Source organism: Pinus tabuliformis, chromosome 4_2 (assembly GCF_031772625.1).
Source record: "Pinus tabuliformis cultivar Carrire ecotype Pingquan chromosome 4_2, CPIR1, whole genome shotgun sequence".
Lineage (NCBI taxonomy): Eukaryota > Viridiplantae > Streptophyta > Pinopsida > Pinales > Pinaceae > Pinus > Pinus tabuliformis.
Window position 1 is genome coordinate 218596960 of NC_142304.1, and position 21839 is coordinate 218618798.

General features: G+C 41.1%; 1 protein-coding gene across 1 annotated transcript in view; it reads left to right on the plus strand.

The window, feature by feature from the left end:
* Nucleotides 1–7377: 7377 nt before the first annotated feature.
* The window catches only part of LOC149168879 (uncharacterized), a 78713-nt gene continuing 64251 nt past the window's right edge, over nt 7378–21839 (plus strand). The window contains exons 1-2 of the mRNA XM_089428463.1: nt 7378–7733; nt 7828–8069. Of these exons, the coding sequence (XP_089284589.1) occupies nt 7590–7733; nt 7828–8069 (386 nt within the window). The 5' untranslated portion in view covers nt 7378–7589. The remainder of the gene's footprint in view (nt 7734–7827; nt 8070–21839) is intronic.

A 21839-nucleotide genomic window follows, 5' to 3' on the forward strand; every position in this document is an offset into this window, starting at 1 on the left:
TGAGATCCTTAGATCAACTGCCCATGTAATGTCCCCATGTCATAAGTCTGCCTCCATCCTGTGGGCCGAAACTGTCTAAGGTGGATAAGACTGCATGCCTCTCAAGACTACCAGTTTGCCATCTGGCCCAATGAACTTCATCTCTAGTTTCCTCTAGTATGTCGTGACTCGCCCAAGGGAATACAACCACTGGACACCCATCATCACGTTGGTGTCTGACACATCCACCACAAAGAAGTGGTCCATCATCGAGTAGTTCCCCACAACTACAGTCAAGGAGGGCACATATCTAGTGAACTGGATGGTACGGTCACCTGGTACTAGGACTAAGAATCCCTCGAACTCTACTGTGGTGAGGCCCCTCCTCTAGACCAACCGGGGATATATGAAATTGTGGGTAGTCCCACTGTCCATTAGCACTGACACCCTCTGTCCCTGTATAGTGCCTCTGATCCTTAGTGTCAAAAATTTGGGAACCCCGCATAAGGAAGCGAGAACTCCCCTAATGGGGCAAGGGATGCCCCACCCTGTGGAGTTGGTGGTGGTGGCCCTCTGTTTGTCGGACTCCTGCCATCTGCCCCACCGTCATCCTGCTCCACCTTGTCCTCCTGGTCACTATTGGAAAAACCTCAATGTAGTGTGCTCTCCTAGCAGTGCACCAATGACCTGGTTCCAGGGTTCTCTACATGTGAAGCACAGCGTCCTCCTCCGGAGGTCCTTCCGTGTCTCCTCATCTAGCTGCCCCCTCCCCTGTGTGGTCCTCTGAGGTGGAGGTCTAATCTCATGCCCCTTTTGTGGGAAAGGGGTCCATGCAAGAAATGGTGCTCTAGTCTTAGGGATGGCTCCCTACAAATCCATGGCACACAAGACTACTTCCTGCAGTGTGGAAGGTTTGTGTGACTTCACCAGTCCACGTAGGGGCTTCAGTAAGCCCTCAATGAAGGTGTACACCCTCCTTGCCTCACATAGATCTGGGACCATCACTAACACCCGTAGAAAATATGAAAAGTACTGCTCTAGTTTGCCTATTTGGCGCAGTTGAGTCATCTCTCTTGAAATGAGCCTCTGAATCCCTCTGATCAAACCGCTCCACCACCCTCCTGGTGAAGTCCTCATACGAAACTATGTGGGCATGCCCTAGGGTGGTCAAGCCATGAAACCACCAATCATGGGCTTCCCCTTCCATGTGCAATGTGGCCATCTTAATGGCTTCCTGCTCTATCATTAGGTTGAGTTGGAAGTATGTGTCCGTCTTCTCAACCCAAGCCCTAGCCGCGCACTTGGCAGTGCCATCAAAAGTAGGGAAATACATCCTCCCTATGGTTCTCTGCAACTCGTAGTTCTAGGTCCCTTGTCATCCGTATCCCTTGTTCTTCTCGCTTTGCTTGAGCTTGCAATGATCTCTGAAGGAGAGGGTTTCTTTGAAGTCTTCATCCATAGACTGCCACTCTTTGAAGTAATCTCCCATCTAAGGAGGGTCTTCCTCCCTTGTAGGCTCGATTTGTGCCACTGACACGAAGGAAGGTAGTGTAGCTCAAGTCGGTACACTGATTGAAGGGTGTTGCGTTGCTGGTGAGGGATGATCGAATCGCTGAGAGGCCCCATAAGTTTCCCCACATAGAAACCCTCTAGGCGTGGTCCTCTCTCTGTTCTGTGACTTGATCTCCTCCAGCATGTCTTTCTGCCCCTTGGCCAAGTCACTCAAGGCCCTTAAGAGGCTGTCGAAAGCCATCTCCTCCCTGCTCTTGGGCTCTGTCATTTCCTCCTCTTCTGCCACTGCTTTCCCCCTGTTCTCCGTGTCTGGAGTAATCTCTAACTCCCTTTCTTTTCTCATGTACCTCTTTCTACAGTAGGTGATGTTTTGCTGGTCCCCTTCTCTCATAGGAGACAATCCCCACAGTTGAGCCAAGAACTAGGCTCTAATACCACTGTAATTACCCTAAATAGGAAATACAAGTGATAACAACAAATATTATATGCAGCAAAATACAAAAACGAAATATTCATCAAGCACCCATAGAAAAACTGCAAATGAAGAACTTCTGAGCCATTTTATTATATTTCTTCAAGCCAAATACAATAGACAATGGAATGGTGCACCTGGGCTTGTCTCAATGGACAAGTAGAACCAAACCCAGGTAGGAAAATGGCTGAGTTGAAGGCTGCGCAACTGCTGCACCAATCTGCACTGCGTTGCCCATAAAACTGCTGCACTGCTGAATTTCGAATGGCTGGAAAGTGCACTAAAACCACCCAGAAATTTATATGCTATTAACCCCGGACTCCTTGGCCAAAACCCAGAAGGGAATTTCGCTGGTTTTGACTTCTATTTTTTCGACCCCCTTGGAGCCTCACCTCAACTATGGGTACCAAATTCGACCTGCTGGAAACTGCCTGCAAATCACTCTACAAACTCCTCCAAAATGCTGGGTTCACCCCTGCTATCTAACTCATAACTTCTTGGATGAACTCTTGGCCCAGATCAACTGCTCCCAAACACCAAGAAATTCTGTGATGTCCCTCTGCGCAGAAATGTGAATTGTTGGTATGTTGGCTCAGCTAGTTGAAAGCTCTAGTGAAAATGCCTGCCCAATGCTACTACCTCACCCCCCAGACCTTCCGACAAGCAATGAGGTCCCTACTGGTCTCAAATTCCCTCTGCGTGATTCTTGGCTACCCAGAAATATGCACTCCTCTCTCTGTGCTAGTTACTGATGTGTGTTGCTACCCTAGAAATCCTAAAAACTCATGTAGAACAACCTCCCTAGGGTGGGCACGGATGGTCCCCCGAAGTAGAGGTTGAATCTCCCGCGTGAGACACTCATGGCTAAACAACCGGTAGACTTGCTAAACAACAGATTGAACAATTGTGTGCTTGTTTGCAAATGTCAAAGATCATCCAAAATGAGAGCTGATCTCTCCTTATATCTCCTTGGGAGGTAGGATAGAAAGGGAGAGAGAGGAAGGACGAGAGAGAGGACTAGAGAGAGGGAGGGAGAGAGGAGGAGAGAAGGAGGGATAGAGAGGTGGAGTTGGAGGGGGAGAGAGGGAGGGAAGAAGAAAGACATAGAGAGTGAGAAGTGGAGAGAGAGAGGGAGTGACAAGGGAGAGATGGATAGAGAGTGTGTATGTTTGGGGTGATATAAAGAAACAAAGAAAGAGAGACGGAGAGAGTGGGTGAGAGAAGGAGAGAGGGAGGGATATAGTAACAAAGTTGGAGAGAGAGAGAGAGAGAGAGGTAAGAAGAAAGAAATAGAGAGAGAAAGGTGGAGAGAGAGAGAGGGAATGATAAGGAAGATGGAGAGAGAGGGAGATAGGACAATAGGAGGGAAGAGAGATAGAAGTGGGGGAGACGGAGATAAGGGGAAGAGAGAGAGAGGGAGAGGAGGGAGGGATAGATAGATAGATTGGAGAAAGAGAGTGTACGTTTTGGGGGTGATATATAGAGACAAAGGGAGATAGAGATATAGATGGAAGTTGAAGAGAGGGGAGAAGAGAGAGATAGAGAGAGGGAGGGGGGACATAGCGATTGATAGATATGGAGTGAGAGAGCATGTATGTTTGTGGGGTGATATAGACAGACAATGAATGAGAGATGGAGGGAGATATAGATATAGATGGAGGGGGGAGAGAGGGAAGAAGATTACTTGCACTAGATGCATTGATTTTAACGTAGATGGTGATTTCTAATCCTATTTGATTGCTTGCACTAGATGCATTTATTTTAGTGTAAATGTTGATTTCCAATGATATTTGTTTGCTTGCATTAGATGCATTGATTTCAATGTAGATGTTTTATAATCCTATTTGATTGCTCGCACTAAATGCATTGATTTTAGTGTAGATGGTGATTTCTAATCCTATTTGATTGCTTGCACTAGATGCATTGATTTCAATGTAGATGTTGATTTCTAATAATAGTTGATTACTCGCACTAGATGCATTGATTTCAATGTAGATGATTTCTAATTCTATTTGATTGCTTGCACTAAATGCATTGATTTCCGTGTAGATGGTGATTTCTAATCCTATTTGATTATTTGCACTAGATGCATTGATTTAAGTGTAGATGTTGGTTTCTAATCCTATTTGCTTACTTGCACTAGATGCATTGATTTGAGTGCAGATGTTGATTTCTAATCCTATTTGATTGCTTGCATTAGATGCATTGATTTAAGTGTAAATGTTGTTTTTTAATTTTATTTGATTGCTTACATTAGATGCATTGGTTTCAGTGTAGTTGTTGATTTTTGATTTGATGTAATTGGATGTATGATGGTACATTAATTTTAAAGTGATTGCATTAACAATGTGCATTGATTTTAGTGTAAGCACAAAAAATTATTGACAATGTGCATTGATTTTTGTGTTATAGTAATTCAACCTATTAATATTGGGGAGCAAGAGAGACAAGGTATGATGTTTACTACAACAACTCGAGCTAAAGATTTAAATGGTTTACAATTTCAATTGTCCTTTTTATATAATCGATATGAAAAGATGATAAAAGTAACAAGGGTGACAATAAGAATAGTAGAAGAAAATAGTTTGAGATTAATCACAATGAAGACTATTTGTAATTAACTACATTCTTATTATTCACATTTTCTATTATTCAACACTATTACATTGTCACTTTGCATTCAAAAAATTTATTTAATCATTTTTCATCATTAAAGTTATTAACAATATTTATCATCCCAACAAGCAAATTTAAAATTAAAATTACCAAATTAGACATATTTAGCATATGTAAAATGATTATATTAATATTAGATGTATGCATTTTTAAAATGATTATATTAATATTAGATGTATTTACATATTATTAATAAAATTAATCATATCTTCAATAGATTTTCCTTGGTCGCACACGACCGAAACCAACCTAGATCCATCTTAACTCCGGATCTTTCAAGTGCCGAGATGGATCAAATCTCTCGAGGTGCAAACCTTTCCTTAAGTTTTGCACTCAAAAAAGAGGTTTGCACCTCGAGAGATTTGATCCCTTTCGGTGCATAGATCGAGAGTTAAGATGGATCTAGGATGGTGTATTCATCCATTCAAGAATAGAAACAAAAAATACATAAAGACAAAAGGACCGCACATCCATATAAATGCCAAGTGTGGACATATGCATAAAAACGTTTTACCTTTACAGGCTACATGGATTCAATGCCATCATTTTCCATGGCTAATTATGTATCTAAATACAACATCAAATGGAGATGGATATATGTTAGTTTAATTTCCCCCTTAAATAGGTTATATTCCACATGAATACCATGGGTCATTTATTATTATTATTATTAATTTTTATAAGGTTATTTTTATTTTATTTTCACCAAGTTAAAATGTTTACATTATGTTACTATACATTAAGTTACCCATGTCTACCATATTTTGTTTTTATTTTTACCGAGTAAAAATGTTTACATCAATTTTACATATCTCTAGCATTCTTGGCTAGAGAACACCAACTTTAAGTTAAGTATTTTACTTTTATTATTTCACCCTTTCTTGCAAATAGAATTCCACCTTGCGAGCGTAAAACTAATGTTGAATTTATATTTTGTTTATACATAATAATTATATTGATTTCTAATAGGGTCGACATTGACATTAAATTAAATTTATTAAATGTTAAATGTTAAACATTTACAATAGTCATCTACCCCATAGTGCGGTGTAAAACGCCTCTTGACACAATAAAATCAAATTTAAGACGATCATCTTCAAAGAAAAAACTCTAAATTAATATTTCTTCAAAATTGAATTCCTAAACATATAATAATAATAACAATATCATGATCTCTTAGAACCCTCGATGGGGGTGTGCATGCTATGGTACATTTGGCATGTGACCGCCCATCTGGGCCCGCCTCCCTTCCACCCGCCCATTAACTCCGTGGTGATGACAAGACCTCCTCATTACTCCATAGGTGTGTCACTCCTCCTCAAGCGCTCTGAGGATATAAGCGAACCCAGGTGCATGTCTTGGCTCAATTTAACGTTTTGGGCAATGAGTTTGGGTGGTAAGGAGATGGATAGAGGTCAGGTATGTGTCTATGGCGCCTCACCGGGGCTCTGGCTTTGGGTGAGGAAGACAAATGACACTTGCAACAACTTGAAGTGGTTTGACATCTGTCTCCTGGTTTGCCCTTGGGACCCTGGTACAAGATAGTTGCAGTTCGGTCATGTTCCCTTGCTTCCAGTGGAAATAAGGACTTTTCATCTCTCCACTAGCTCTTGGATCTTATCCCGCTCAAGCGGACCATCACGGGGCTTTACGGGTGTGTGGGTTTTTATGTGGCTTTTGGTAATTTATGTTCGGAGGCCGGGTCTTGCCTTTGGCCCGAAGGACTTCACAATTTCTTGGCTAGCTTTTGGGGGTGGGGGCCCTGTTCATGCACAACAATCAGGTGGTGTCTCAGAGGTACTCTGCCTTGACACCTGGGTTGGGTAAACTGGAGCCTCTCTTGCCGTCTTGGTAGCAGTGTTGGGATAGCGGCTCATCCTTATTCGGCTCTGTGGGTCTGCAGGTCGGGTGTTTACTGTTTTCTTTGTAATTATTCGACAATTTGCTCTGCGGGCTCCCCTTATTGCGAGTTGCCACAATTCGGGCACAACAAAATTCCACGCTAACGGCGCTGCCCTCACCACGGACGGGGGCAGCAAGCCCAGGCAAGTTGCTCTGTACCAGGACATCACTTGTCCTCCGCTACCTTTTCCAGTCAGGAAACAAAGGAAGTCGAGGCACTTTCCCCTGTTAACTTGCCAGGCCACCTAGTAGCTCATGCCTCTATGGAATTGATCGTTGAGCAACTGCAACACATTCAAATTGACATTGACATTCTCCGAGACCACAGGTACAAAGACTGCAATGAAATTGTTGCCTATCTCACTGACATTCAATACAACTAAAATACCATCTTGGAGTAGTTGGACAACCTACGACGCAACCAACGTCGCACAAATGACCATCTCCGCAACTTAGAGGCACGTGTGGAGCATATTGACTTCCACATTCATGACCATGTGAGTTACTTTGCAGCGTCCCCTCTAATGTCCCCCATCCCTCTCCTTGATTTGCTACCATTAGTTCTAATTTCATTTTATATCTCGCATAGTATGCTAAGGCCCAAATCCATCCATTTATTTTCCATAAATAATAAATGTAAGTTATCTATTTTGGTATTCTCCGACCCTCATCTAAAAGAATTAGTCGAAATAAAAAACGGAAGCTATTGAAAACATTTTTGTTTGCTATCCTATTTTGAACATCTAATAATAAAAGCCATTTTGAATTACATGAAAAAAAAAAAAAAAAACTAGAACTCGCCTCCGCTTTCTTAGAAATCGTCATCCGCTTTCTTAGAAATCGTCATAAGAGCCGCGTCGACATAGATTGCTCGTACCTTTTAAAAATATCATCCTTCAAAGCATTGGATGCGTGCTGGTTGGCACACTAAATACTGTGTGTGAAAATTGTGTCAAATAGTTTTTGCAGATCGTTTTTTTCATCCTAACCTTCTCCGATATCGCTGTAATTCCTTCCCATCTTAAGAATTGATCTGATCAGAATCGAGATGGGGGAGGGAAGTGAAACATCCGAGAATAACAATGCATCGTCATCCTCTTCCTCCACAGGAAACGAGCAGACCGACAGTAATCAGACGTCCCCTTCGTTGAAAGAAGAGACAGTAGAAGAACCATCAAGGGCATTTCCTGAGGTAGGTTTCGTCCTTCTCATCTCTATCGCGGCTTAATTGGCAATGCTCATTAAATTTTTGAAGGGAAGATTGAATGAAAATTGTATCTATCCAGGCTTTTCTGAATTCTGGGTTTCCATTCTACCCTAATTTGGTGGGAGCGGAAGCAGCCAACTTTGGGGCTCCATTATTGCCAATGATGTATCCAGCGCCATTTCCTGGGTTTTTTCCTTTTCCAGCACAAGATCATGGTCAAGGTCAACAACACCAGCAAGGTGGGATCTATGCTGTTCCTGTTCTCCCATTCACGGCTTTTCCTTACGGGGGACTTATTCCAGTGGCCTACAATTTGCCAACGTGAGCTTATTCCTTCGTTTCTCTTTATTTCTATATACATTTTGTCTGTTGACGTTTGTCAGCTACATGGGATCCTGGCCAGTATATTTAATTTGAGTCAAATTTAGCTTAGTTAAGGCAAAATAGTTGGTTATTAATTTGTGTCTTGATCGGTCCAGATCGAAGCATAGGGTAGGGTCATTTTCTGTCATAGAGCAAGCCTAGCAACTGCAGAGGCACAATTCTAGCAATTCGTAGCCATGTATCTTAACGCAGTATCGACCTCAAGGCATATAATTTGCAGTGATTGCCACACATATACTGATAGGATCTATTTTGAGGACGAAATCTAGACGATTCATGCTCGATAGTCAATCCCTATAAACTTGTACCGTCTCCAATTACGTCTTCAATTATTTACAGGGCAGCTGTCTTTTAATTTATAAGAGAGGTCATTATATAAGTGTACATACCGTAGATTTTAATCTTCTCTCGTCTAAGTTAAATTTTTCTGCTCAGATTCTGTTTTTATTTGGTAAGGGAAAGATATAGGAATGACCCAAAGAAGTTATCCTGGGATGGGAGTTCTGCCTGCAAAGATTAATTTTACAGCCCATTGATGGTTATATTTCTCATGCTGTTGTGTGTGCACAGTAGGGATTGATGATTCCTGTGGCATTGTTGACTTGGCATTGTTGACTTTCCCTGACCCCTGAAAGAAATGTGGACTGTTACTGGGCCTCAAGATTTTCTACCCTAAGATACAAGGTGTGACCAACTTTTGTTTTTAATGCACCTTTTAGCAGAGTTATCCTTAGGTGGGATCCAATTGACAATCGAAAAACCATTCCCCTAATGGCCTGTCAGGTTGCACAGGCAGTTGAGCTTCATGGCCACTTATTTAGCTTGGTTATGGACTCAAAACGGACAGTCGGACACAATTGAGGAACAATCAGGAAAACAAAAAAGATTTCCATACAAAATATTAATTTTGCACAACATGGTTACACCCTCTCCACAAGAAAAGAAGAGTTTCATTTCTGATTATTTGCCATGCACAATTAAAAATATGGACTTAACTGAAATTGCCCCCTAACAGTGAGATCTTTCAATGGGTAGGTGCTAATTATTTTGTACAAAGAATTGTAAACTCAGCTCCAGAGGTCTCTAGCTTTTGTATAAGACTAGAACATACACATAGAGGATTTTTCTTTATCAAAGAATGGGTGGGGACAATGATGCTTATTTTGTGAGTTGGGGGCCTAGAGCCAAATGTTGATGAGATAGAGACCAGGAATTTCTTATTCCAAATTTTCTTTTTCAGTCTGAACAGTGAGATTGAGAACTTGGAGTTCAAGTTCCATCTCTTGTTAATGGGAACCATTCAACTAGCCAACTATACACATTGGACATTGGATCGGGGATTACCTGATTTCAGAATGGGCTTGATGTAGCTGTTCCGGATGATTTTTTTTCAATTATATTTTCCAATTGCTTCTTCATAGGCCTCGTGAGGTGTAGGCCTTGTAAGATCCCAGGTGACTATATAGAATTGACATGGAAATCCATACACTCTAGTGATAGGCCTTGTAAGATCCCAGGTGACTATATAGAATTGACATGGAAATCCATACACTCTAGTGCATTATCATTTGCCATTACTTTTTAAGGTTTTTTAAGTTCAGGAGGAGGTTATAGCAATGTAAGGGTCATATCTATTATCTCTATATATTTGGATGACTCTTCCACTTTTAGATATTTTCCCTTAGGAAAGGAAACTTTTGTCAAAGTAGGATGCAGAAATCTTGGCAATCTTGGCAATATGTGACGTTGTCTATTTTTCATCTCTATTTTGCTTGCATAGGGCCTTGAATTTTGTTCCCTTGTTTGATCTATTGTAGGTTAATTCTAGTTTGAGCCGCTTTTGCTTTTCTGGTCTCATAGCCTATAATGACATAAATTAACTCAATCAGCTTGGGCTTGCATTAAGATTTTCCGTCACTTAGTAAAATCTAGCTTTGTTGTTGTCTGTGATCTCCCAAAGACTTGCAGCTTTTTGTTGTAGCCTCATAAGGATTTTCATTGCCCTGAAATCTGCATTATGTTACATTATTCATCGTGGGTTTTAACTTTTCTTGAGTTTTAGGCACCAGGTATCCATGCAAACATTTGTTTAAGTATTTAATGCCCATTTTAGTAGGGTAACCTATTTTGCTAAATCAGCAGTAGGGTTAAATTTACGAGTTTAGTGAAAAGTTACCATCTTGTCTTGTTGCACATGTGTGCTCTGAGAAACGATCATGGTATTGAGATGTTTTGTTGGTTCTCTGAAATTCTGGAATTCCATTCAGATCACCATTCCCAACCAAAATAGAGCATCATGCTGAACCAAATTGCTGGTTTCAGATGAAAGAGAGACATTGGTTTAAGGGGAAACAATTCATTATCTTCATAAGCTGTTATGTTTCGAAGGGACGGATGCCCTTATTTTAGTCTGCAATAGTGCTTCTGTAGTCCTTGTTTAGCAGAGAAAATATGACTGTTTAATTGAAGAGAGATGCCAAAAAGTGTGGAGCAGGTTGAAGCTATTCAAACTAGTTGGACATGTGTTTTTTTAACAAATCATATGACTTTGTTTGATTGGGAAGGTGGACTGACCCATGTTTGAAAAAACTACTGGCACCCTTTATTTTGTTTGAAGAAAGTCATGTGTATTGAATTCTTTTTCTCCCTTACTACTATGCAAAGACTCAATTTGGAGTACTGAAGCATATTTTGTTTTGAATTGAAGCCGCTTTCCCTAACCTTGATTTAAGGTTGCTTTAAAATAAGCATTTGGAAGGTGTTTTGTTCAAAGTGTCATTTTATTTATTTATTTTTATTGGTAAACCCACGGGGGTATTTGAATCGGTGGCCTTTTTGCAAGGAGAGCCTTAACAGTACACCCATTCACCATCAATTTCAAAGTCCCGTGGGCTAAAGGGTCACTTTAGTAAGTAAGCCATAAGGTACCTACTTTTTTAGATTCTACATTTCTAGGATGACTGGAAATGGTTAAGTGTTGATTATTTTTCTAGATATACATAAACTTGATGGCAAAAATTATATCATCTGGAAATTTAAAATCAAGAACAATCTAGTGGTTGGGGAACTACCTGAAAATAGTGAAGGAAACAGAGTAGTTGTAGTTTTGATGACTACTGATATGAATTCACATATGGACTTGTTTCGTTTGAGGATGTTTATGGAAAGGAGGAATGTTGGAAAGCGATGTAGGAAGATATTATTTCATATACAAAAATGGAACATGGGATCATATGAATTTGGAAAATGGAAATAGTACAGTGTGTCTATAAATGGTTCTAAAGGACAAAGTGTGAAGTGGATGGCTCAGTTTACAAGCATGGAGCAAGGTTTTACCCAGGAGGAGGAAGAAGGTTTTATTCTTTGCATGCGTGGTGAAAAAGAACAAAAATAGTACGGTGTTAGCTATTGTAGCTGAGTTCAATTGGATCATTCATCAAATGGATGTCAAAAGTGGCTTTCTAAATTAAGATTTAGAAGAGGAATTATACATACAACACTGCAAGGCTTCATGCGAAAGGGTAAAGAACACCTAGCATGTAATCTGAAGAAAGCACTGTACAAACTCAAATCGTCTTCCACAGCTTGAGAGCAAAAAATGATGAGCACTTCAAGGCAAATGGATCTGAGAGAAATCCAGAGATCCAAATCTTTACATAAGAATCAAAGGGGTGATAACACTTATAAAGTTAAGGTTCCTTTTGTTATCAGTTACCCACATTAGCGATAGGTTAATTGAGGAAGTAGTTAAATAACTTATTTGGGGGTTCCCAATGTTAGCCATAATTAATGTTAACCCACATTTACTGTAGTTTAGTTGAGGAAATAGTTAAATAACTTATGTCAGAGTTCCTAGTGTTAGTCATAATTGAATGTTAATGACGTATATTAATATAGGTTAGTTGAGGAAACAATTAGATAAGTTATTACATGATGTATAAAAGAAGTCTATGGTTATGTATTGAGTGACTCCTCTATTAATAAACAGTACTTCATACAACTATTTTCATCTCACGTTCACACATCTCTAATAACTAACAATGGGATTAGAGCAATGTTTTATATCGGCCCTTTAAAGCTTGTGTGGGTCTGAGATTGGGAAAAAAGGGTCCAGGAAGAAAGTCTCAAGGAAAACTTAAAAAGGCAAATTAGTGTTTTTAAGTTTTTAGGTCCAAACATTGGAAAACACTTGGTATTTATATTTTATAAAGTTGAAAGTTGTATAATTGAAGAAAAAAATAAAAAGGGATGTGATCAGAAGACAAATCAACCAACAACATACACAGGCAGGACTCGTAGGTGAAACTCGTTGATGTATGTGAATGGCAAACCATTGAGAGGCTCAGAAACAGGGGAGCAAAAACAACTTGGCAAAGGACCATATGTTGGAAACCATGGTTTTAATAGGAAACTCAATCGAACAGTAAAAAAAGCAGTAGCACAAAGGTTGCCAAAATTGATCAAGCAGGGATGGAATGGTAGACTATAGACTTAACCTGACAAAAATTAGAAAGGGTATTTTCTCCCTACAAGAAATCCATTTTTCACCAAAATGATAGGAGATGCATCTGATTCACTGGTACAAGAAACATTGGCGATAGATGTTGATCACTAAAGCCTCCAAATGGTGAATGAAGATGTCAGTCAGTGTATAACGTAAATGTGAATGGTAAACATCTGAAATTTGAGCAGATTAAGAAATGAATAAGACCTGGAGCAGATCGTTGAGAGGAATATGTAATACAACAATAATGTAGGTTGCAATTACTGTGAATAACAAATGTGTCAAACTAGGGCACACAATCAACATTCAAAATATGTTATTTTTTCAAGTTGCTTATTATTTTTTAAAGATTTGGCAGATTGCTTCAAAATGTTTTGTTAAAATGGAAGTCTTAATGGAGGAATTCAATGGACATAACTTTCATATGAATAAATAGTCAATGGAACTGAGCCCAAATGCACGTGATGGGGAAAAATAGTAGAATGGTATAATAAGTATGGCAAAGGCAAATATATCATCAGGTTTATCATGGCTGACTCTAAGTTGGGCCATCCTTTAAAAAAAAGAAATAAAAAAGATTGAAGCGGATAGTAATACTAATTGCCTTAAAAGAAAGCTGCAGCTGCACTGTACAATGAGATAATACAATCTAAAACAACAGGGTTTGGCCTCATAGGTTTGAGACTGTAAAAAATTGATAAGGTTCTTACATTTTTCACTGTAAAACAAAGAAACCTACAGCTGTATATTCTAACGTACTGGCCTAGCAAGCTGCAAAAGTACTGATTGATGAAACATAAAAACCTGGACTGTTTAGTGGAAACTTGCTCACTGTGGGTTTCCTGCTTGACAACTATTTGAGATTCTAAATCTGCTTCATATTCCATCGCTCCCCGAGTCTCTTGAATTGTGTCTTCTTCCTTGATCTCAGCCCTATAAGATCCAATTGAACCCTTTGGAGGTGAAATTATGGAATGGGTGCTCTTGACCAGTCCTGAGGTCAAATGAGTTTGCATGTTATGGGTTGCTGCAAGCCTCCCAATTTGTTTGTACCATATGGATACCTTAGCTTCCAATTCTGCATTTTTTACCAGTTGAGATTGTAATTGGGAGAACACCCTATCGCTGAGATGTGAACAGCTGATTGGTGACCCTTGGACTGTTGCACTTGTTGAAATTTTGATGTTCTATGTTGTAACAATCACTTATTACAAAACTTTTTTATGCTGTAATATTAGATAAGCAATCGTAGATAGAACATAAACCAATTGCGCAATAAAAGACAGCCAAGAACAAAATGAGACACAAAGAATTTAGGTCCAATGACCAGGGCAAAACCCACAAGGGGAAAACCCAACGCAAAACCCACAGGGGAAAACCCAACCAGATTATTCTTCTATCAGAAATCAATTGTTCAGCAGAGATGTAGAGTACAATGAGAGATCAAGAGAATGAGTAAGTTCACCCAAATCTGAACAAGTTGTAGCATGAAGATCACTGGTAGCAGCAGCAGATGCACACACTGAATCAACCTTCCCTTCAACTGAATCAACACTGAAACACTGAAGCACTGAATCAACCTTGGCTCACCAAGTTCTGCTCTTACTCTCCAAGTCTCTCTCTCACAATCTTCAACTCTCTCCAACTCTCTCTCAAGTTTGAATTCTTCTTTCACAATGCACAAGTAGTGAGGGGAGAAAGAATGAGGCACATATATATAGGAGGAGCAACAAATCCATGCCATAAAGGAGGAGTAACTCGCATGCCAAGAGGGAGAGTAACATATGCCCATTTAGGAAATGTAACTCATGCCATTAAGAAGGTACGCATGCCTTTGTAACTTATGCCATTAAGAAGGAGAGTGTAACATATGCATTAAAGAGTGCGTAAGAGGAATCTTTCATGACATGCTTTAATGAGAGCGTAAGAGAGTGTAAGAGGAATATTTTATGACGAGCTTTTATTGAGTGTAAGAGTGTAAGAGCATTAATGAGAGTGTAAGAGGAATATGCCATGCCAATAATGAGAGTGTAAGAGAACATTATTGAGAGCCATGATTGAGTGACTTGAATTTCGTGTTAATAATAATACAATAGTATCATAATAATAATAATAATAATAATATTAATGGTAATATTGATGATTAAGTCGAAATTGAACTATTAGGATTGATTGATGATCATAAAGGATTTTCCATTAACAATACTTGATTACCAATTGATGCAAGGTGATTTACTATTTTTGAAAAGTGTAATGTTCCAAACTAGGAAAAATAGTGCTATGCAAAGCAAACAATTAAAACAACATCATAAAATTGAAACATTCAGTGTACACCCATAAATGGTCCAGGAATAACCAACAACTGAGCCATTTTGTTATAATCTAGGAGGAAAGTACAATAATGTGGAAGTGGTGCACCTGGGCTTGCTCTAGGCAAGCTAGCAAAATCTCAAAATGAACAATGGAACACCCTCCTCAAGTCTGCTGCTGGTAATCTGGCCCAAGAGCTGCGCTGCGATTGCCTAGAAAGGTGCTGCTGCATGGAATGATTTGCTGTTAGAGCCTTCCTTGCTGCTCAGAAAATTCTGGGAAATTAATCCCAGCCTCTACGTAAGAAACCCAGCATAACCCACGAAGGAATTGGCCAAATGTTGACCTCGGAATTTTGGCCCAAATTCCTCTTAGCTCCTCTAACTGTTAGCTGAGTTGGGACCCCTGTTTGACCCCTTAGATCTGCCCAGAAAATTATATAAAATTAGGAGCGTAGTCCTTGCCAAAAACATAGAAAACCCAAGAAAGGGTTTCGCTTGGTTCCAACCTTCAAAAATTGACTCTTCACAACTTGGCCCTCCTCCAAATACGAATTCTGTTGCTATCACTGATTCTGTCAATCTCTGCACTCCCAACTCTAGCAATCCTCCTCAAATGGCCCTCCAAATGATCTCCCATCTCCCTAGCTCCAAAATCCCTGGGATAATGTTGCCCCAACCAATCTCACTCCAATGGCTGCGTATTCCCTGTGCTGCTGTTACTCTCCCTGTTTTACATTGCTGTTTCTCTCCCTACTTTGCGTTGCTGCTAGAACTCAGGCTCCTTGCTATTACTTCCCTTGCTGCTGGAACTCGACTACAGCTGTTATAACTCGTCTCCCTACTGCTGGACCTCAACTATAGCTGTTATAACTCGTCTCCCTGTCGCTGCTGCTACAAACTGAGATGAAGAAGAACTCCCTCCTAGGGCTGGCACTCGAAGTCCACCAAAGCAAAGGTTGAGATCTCCGCTCGGAGACACTCGTGTGCTAAACAACATAGTGACCTAGCTAAGCAGCTCGAGCAACTAAGATTGAGTTCAATATGTCAAAAGATACCAAATGAGGTTGAGCCTCCTCTATTTATAATTTGCGGGCCTCTTTTCCCATGTGGGCCCCGTCCAACTAGCAATTCGACTTTCCCTCCTTAGTCATTCGAAATTCCCTCTAAGGTGGTGCGTATTTCCTCATGTGGGTGGCCCCCATGCTATGTCAACAAAACATTTCGGCCTGTTTTTCCTTTCCAAGTCTTTTCCAAAAATCATATGGGTCCAATGTCCTAAAAAATTGTCAAAATTGTAGAATAGCTAAACCTGTTGTGGAGCGATAAAAAGGTGTCTTTTAAACTCCTAATTACCTTCACATTAATTATCAACCCAGGGACGACTTTTTATTTCAAGAGTGTACTCAGTCTGAGGCGGCTATTTACTCAAGAGTAATGTTTTGTAGTATAGTGCTTAAAAGCTACAAAAGTAAATGAATGCTTGAAAAAGAAATCTAACAATAACATAAACTCAAATGCTCTGAAATCCAACTATTCACTCAGCAAACATCAATTGAGGATACAGTAGCAATAACTCATTCCTTTAGAGATTGATGCAATTGAAATCAAACCGGAACAAGACAATCAATCTGGGAACGAGGAAGCAATAACCAATGTTCTCTACAGTTGACAGTCCTGCTTTAAAGCAATCAAAAGGAAATCGAACTTGAACTAAAGCTGCCATTGAAAGTAAACTAGGAAAACTCTTTAAAAGCAAACTAGTGCAATTAATCAATAGAAATGAACAACAAAGTAAATGGGTGCATGTCTACAACTTAACTACTTCAAAAGGCTAAATCACACCAAGCATTGCATCAGTCGAAGGTTCGGTAGCAATAACCCATCCTTTTCATAACTGATGAGAACAAATCTGAGGTCTGGGAGCTAGGTAGCAGATGCTGGGGCTCACTACAGCCTGAGATCGTCCTTGATGAATGTAAATGAAATGGCAAGTAAAGGAAATAACAATGAAATAGAACAGCACATCAGCCAAGGGTTTGGTGGCAATAACCTATCCCTTTCATAACTGATGGGAGCAGATCAGAGGTCTGGGAGCCAAATAGCAGAAGCTGACACTCACTACAGCCTGAGTCTGTCCTTAAGAAATGGCAAGTAAATGAAACAACAAATCAGCAATCTTGAAATAGACCAACAATTGAAATGGAACAACAACTAAATATGAATGTACAACAATCCAAATCAAGCACGCAACACACTTATCATTAAAAGGGACAGTAATCCGAGCTTCGATACAATATGCATGAATCACAGTTATAAAGTAACAACAATTGTAACGGAACAACAATCCCGAATAAACAACAGTCACAATTTAAGAATACATCATACAGTTGTACCGATTTAGGAACATACAGCGCGGTTAATCTGTAATCGAATGACAATCTGTAAGGAACAACAATGTTATATCAATTATCAAAAGGAACAACAATGCGATACAAAGTTAAAATGATAACATAGCATTCCTGTTGCAGATAACGATAGTATCCAATCAAGTATATCTAATAGCGCTGATATGTAAAACAGTAAAGTGCATCAGATTACTGAACAGAGTAAAAGAAAGAAATCAAACCACACATGAAGCATAAAGATATAATACAGCAGCAGCGTACTCCACCGGAGGCTGGGCCCTTAGCCGCCAGCGGATGCTGCTGGGTTACTTCAGGATCAAAGATGAAATGGCAACTAGATTTATATTAAAATATCAAAGCAGAGTTACAGTGGATTACAACAAGAAGTCTCTCAATCTCTCATCCATTATCCATTCTCTCTGCCATCCTCAATTCTGAATCTCTAATTCATCCTCAATTCCATCATTCGAATCCCTCTGAAATCACACCCCTCTCTGATCTCTGTTGTGATTTAAATAAAGAGAGATCAGATAGCAGTTACAATCAAGATAAGTACAACATGATTTCGATTACAAAATTAGATTGTTTCCAACCAATTGATAAACAAGAAGATATATTTCCATCCAGCTTTCAACAAGAGCAAGACGAATTTGGCTTTGCAACTGAGATTTGGAGGACGGCCGCAACAACAAATCTGAAAAAATCGTGCTTTAAAGAACCCTGCGTTTCTCTCAGTACAAGCTGAATTTGGGCAAACCGTTCTTTGTTAAAGTTAATTGGGTCCGTTCTGGACAAAACCCATGTTCCGGATTTTCCAGATTCATCTTCATTTGCTCAGAATCTCAACCGCAAAACTGTCACTTCTTATTCCAGCGAATTTCTGAGTTGGCACTTTTAATGATCAAATCTTCAATGTGGAAATTATCTTGGAGGCTAAAAATGGTGAATAATGTTACAATTGATTTATTAAAACTATCATTGATAAAATCATGCATAATCATCAATTTATTAGAAATAAAGGAGAATAAATAATATTCATCCATAGAAGCATAAATCATCATAAAATGGATTTATATAATAAATTATAATAAATGACATGATGAAGAATAGTAGAAATGGGTGGAATAAGTGTTCAAAAGTGATAATAATAATGGCATATTAACGGCCCAACACCTGTAACAATTTAATTTTGAAAGGGACATTACAGTCCTCCCCTCCCAAAAGTTGCTTGTCCCCAAGCAACTTTAGCACTGGATGCTCATGTATGTATTCACCTTCCCAAGTAGCATCCTCATCCGACAAGTTTCTCCAATGCACCAAAAATCGCTTGTCATCAAGGAATGCCTGAGCAAGCATCCTCTCTAGTTGTTGGTCCCCACGGTGACTGCAAAATGTGCCAGGGTCCCAGATGTGCCATTGAATCATCCCTAACCTCTGTACTGTCCTGATATGAAAGAATACTTCAATACTAGGATCTCAGGCCATCCTGTCCAACATGAAGCCCCCCTCGCTCCACTCACTATCCTGCCTAGTGCAAGTACCAGAAGTCCCCTGCTCCATCAGTGATTCGCTAAAGCCTAATGGAAGATCTATATGATGAGCTGTGAAGAGTTGTGATGCCCTAGTTCCTTGCTAGTCCCAGAGTGGTGCCACATGTTGATGCTGCGCTATTCTGACTATGTCATACTCCCCATCGTGTGCAGACAGTATCCTCCTCTTCTGGAACTCGATGGGGGAATACTGATAGAGACGAGACACATCTTGCTCCGACATCTCCATGACGCCACAGTCTACCCATCTAAATCTAACTCCGAACCGGTGTAGCCATTGTGTACCCCCATGTACTAACCCCAGAGTGAACTAGATCACTCTTTGCCATGACTCCGACCATCACGAGATAGAGTGATCTATCAATCAACTGAATCCCTACACCCCCAAGTTGGACCTGCTGCGACATAGCTTTGACAACTACAGGAATCCATCCATGCCTCATCTCTAGTCCTTGCATGTGATCAATATATAGGCTCGATATATCGTGGGCTAATCTGGTGCATGCGAATTTTCCCTGTACCTGCCACTGTGCGACGTGTGCCAAATATATACCCCCTGAATGCAACCAAAAGATGGGTATCTGATACTCGTAATCGACTTAGGGTACGTGGATCTCTCTTGTCCCTGCCAACTATCTCCCCTAGGTTTGCCATCCACCCTCTCGATAATGTGCCAATATAATGTTTGGAGCCCAGACACATACTGGGAAACTCCCTCAGCCGTACTTGGTATCCTCTGCTCATGCATGGTCTCAACATGCCTTAGGAAAAGAGTGACACATGTCTCCCTCGTGACTAGCTCCCCAAATGTTGGCTCGGTGATGAACGATATGCCACCCTTGCAGATGATCACCTCATCCCCCCATCTGTGGTTGTCAACTGACGCACCAACCCAATGCCACTACTCAGAAGTCTCTCCCTTAGTGCATTGAGTGTCACCCAAATATCTTGGGTGAGCTCCTCGTCCCCCGTTGCTCATGCTTAGAGTGCAGAAAGTTGACAACAAAATCCACTGCGCCCGTGAGGGATGTATAAGAGGGTTAGGCATGTGAGTCCTCGCGGATACCATCAAGTATCGCTCATCTGTGTCCCCATTGATCCTAGGTGAACTACACACAAAGGTATGCCTGATGTCTCCCTCCACGGGTGTCCTTGGAAGCAGCATTCCAAGACCTCGCTGTGCAGCACCATATGCCCTTGCGTACCACCGATCATCCCAGTACTCCTGGACATGCCACTGTACATTGCGGCCTACCCCTGTACATCACTGGATACCCTTGGCTACAGCTATGTCATCCTGTACGTCCTACTTCCCGCTTGTGTCACAACACCTGTCACTCCCCGCATGTACTTAATCCGATGTGAGGCACTCCCACTCCACAACGCAGTCCAACACACTACAACACATCACCATGCATCTCCATGCCCACCTATAGACCACTGCTCAACGCTAGATGCTCCCACACATCCCTGGATGTGATGGCCTAGAGCTATGTCTCTACGTGTCAGGCCACACCTAATCAATATCATCACCTCCAACATTGTATCACTATACCCGCTGATGAATGGATCTTCTCGCCAAATCCCTCCCGAGTGGTTCAAGAAGTGACTCTCCCTATGTGTCAACAGTGATGCCAACACTGCCTTGCTCCTCTACGTCCTTTGTGCCCCACACAAAAGTGAAGAGTCCCCAACTCCATACAAGGCACCGTCTGGTGGCTTGCTAATGCCATCTCCTCTGACAAACTCTTGCCAGAGTATGCTGATCACCTAATGATCACGTGTAGAAATGCCATACCAAGAAAATTAAAAGAGTTTGTCCATAAATTGGTCGGCCACTGGTGCTGACCAAGACTCCCTTAGTGAATGTGCACGCTCAACTGCTAGGTCAACTGTACCATCCCGGTTGTAGTCAACCGACATACCTGCGTAATGATAGATAGTCCCACTCGGAACCCAATGCCAGTCTGTGCTGCTGGTATCCCTAGTGTCTGCAAGTTCCTGTTGTGCTACACCTAGGTCCACCACCATCTCCATAACCCACTCCACAGGGTACCAACTCAGAATCTCTTGCCATCTAATCCTAAGAGAGTGATTGAATGCACGAACTCCCGCACATAGAACGACCCCAGAATGCGGGTGCTGCACCCTGCGCAACTCAAGTTGTCTCATCTCGCTATCCTGGTCAACACATGAAATCTGACTAGGTAGCTCTGTCTCTCTCTATCCACTGGGCAAGGGTAACCTAATAGTGTTGCCAACCCCGTCTATGTATGCTCGAAGAGGGCTGCTCTCACGCCCCAACGTGCACTCTAGCTGCACCAGTAGGGAGTCCAACCGCTCCCCAACGTGAGTCAAGTTCGCTGTTGACTCGGCACAAACCACTCTCATGCCCTCCAACTCCTCGTTTTGTTGTAGAATGGCCTCTCGTACTGTGGTGACCTTCTCTCTCAATGCTAGAAGGTCGGCCTGGAACTGATGAAACTGCCATGGGTATCTATCACTTGCAGACCTTGTCATAGCTCTGGATACCTCAACAACTATCGACATCTCATCCATTGGTGGCTCCTCCTCAACAGATGGCTCTATGTGTGTAAGCTCTATCCTCTCCACCAAGGTGTCAATTGGGGCTATCGAAGAGGTCTTGAATAATGGTGACTCCTGCGCCACACCAGGCAAATCGATGTGCTCCTCACCATCACGTGGGCTCTCAACATCATGCTCAACGTCCTCCTTAGGCTCTTGATATCTAAAACCAGGTCTCCACCAGCAAAAGTGCTCCTTGGTCTCACCCTCTAAATGTCTCTGTCTTGCCTGCTCCTTTTCAGGAGATCTGGTGCCCTGATATGGTCGACTATCCCCACATGATGTAGATGGCTGCACCCCCACGACCTGCTCACCTCTAATGTCTCCGTTGTAAGGGTGAGGATGGGTTT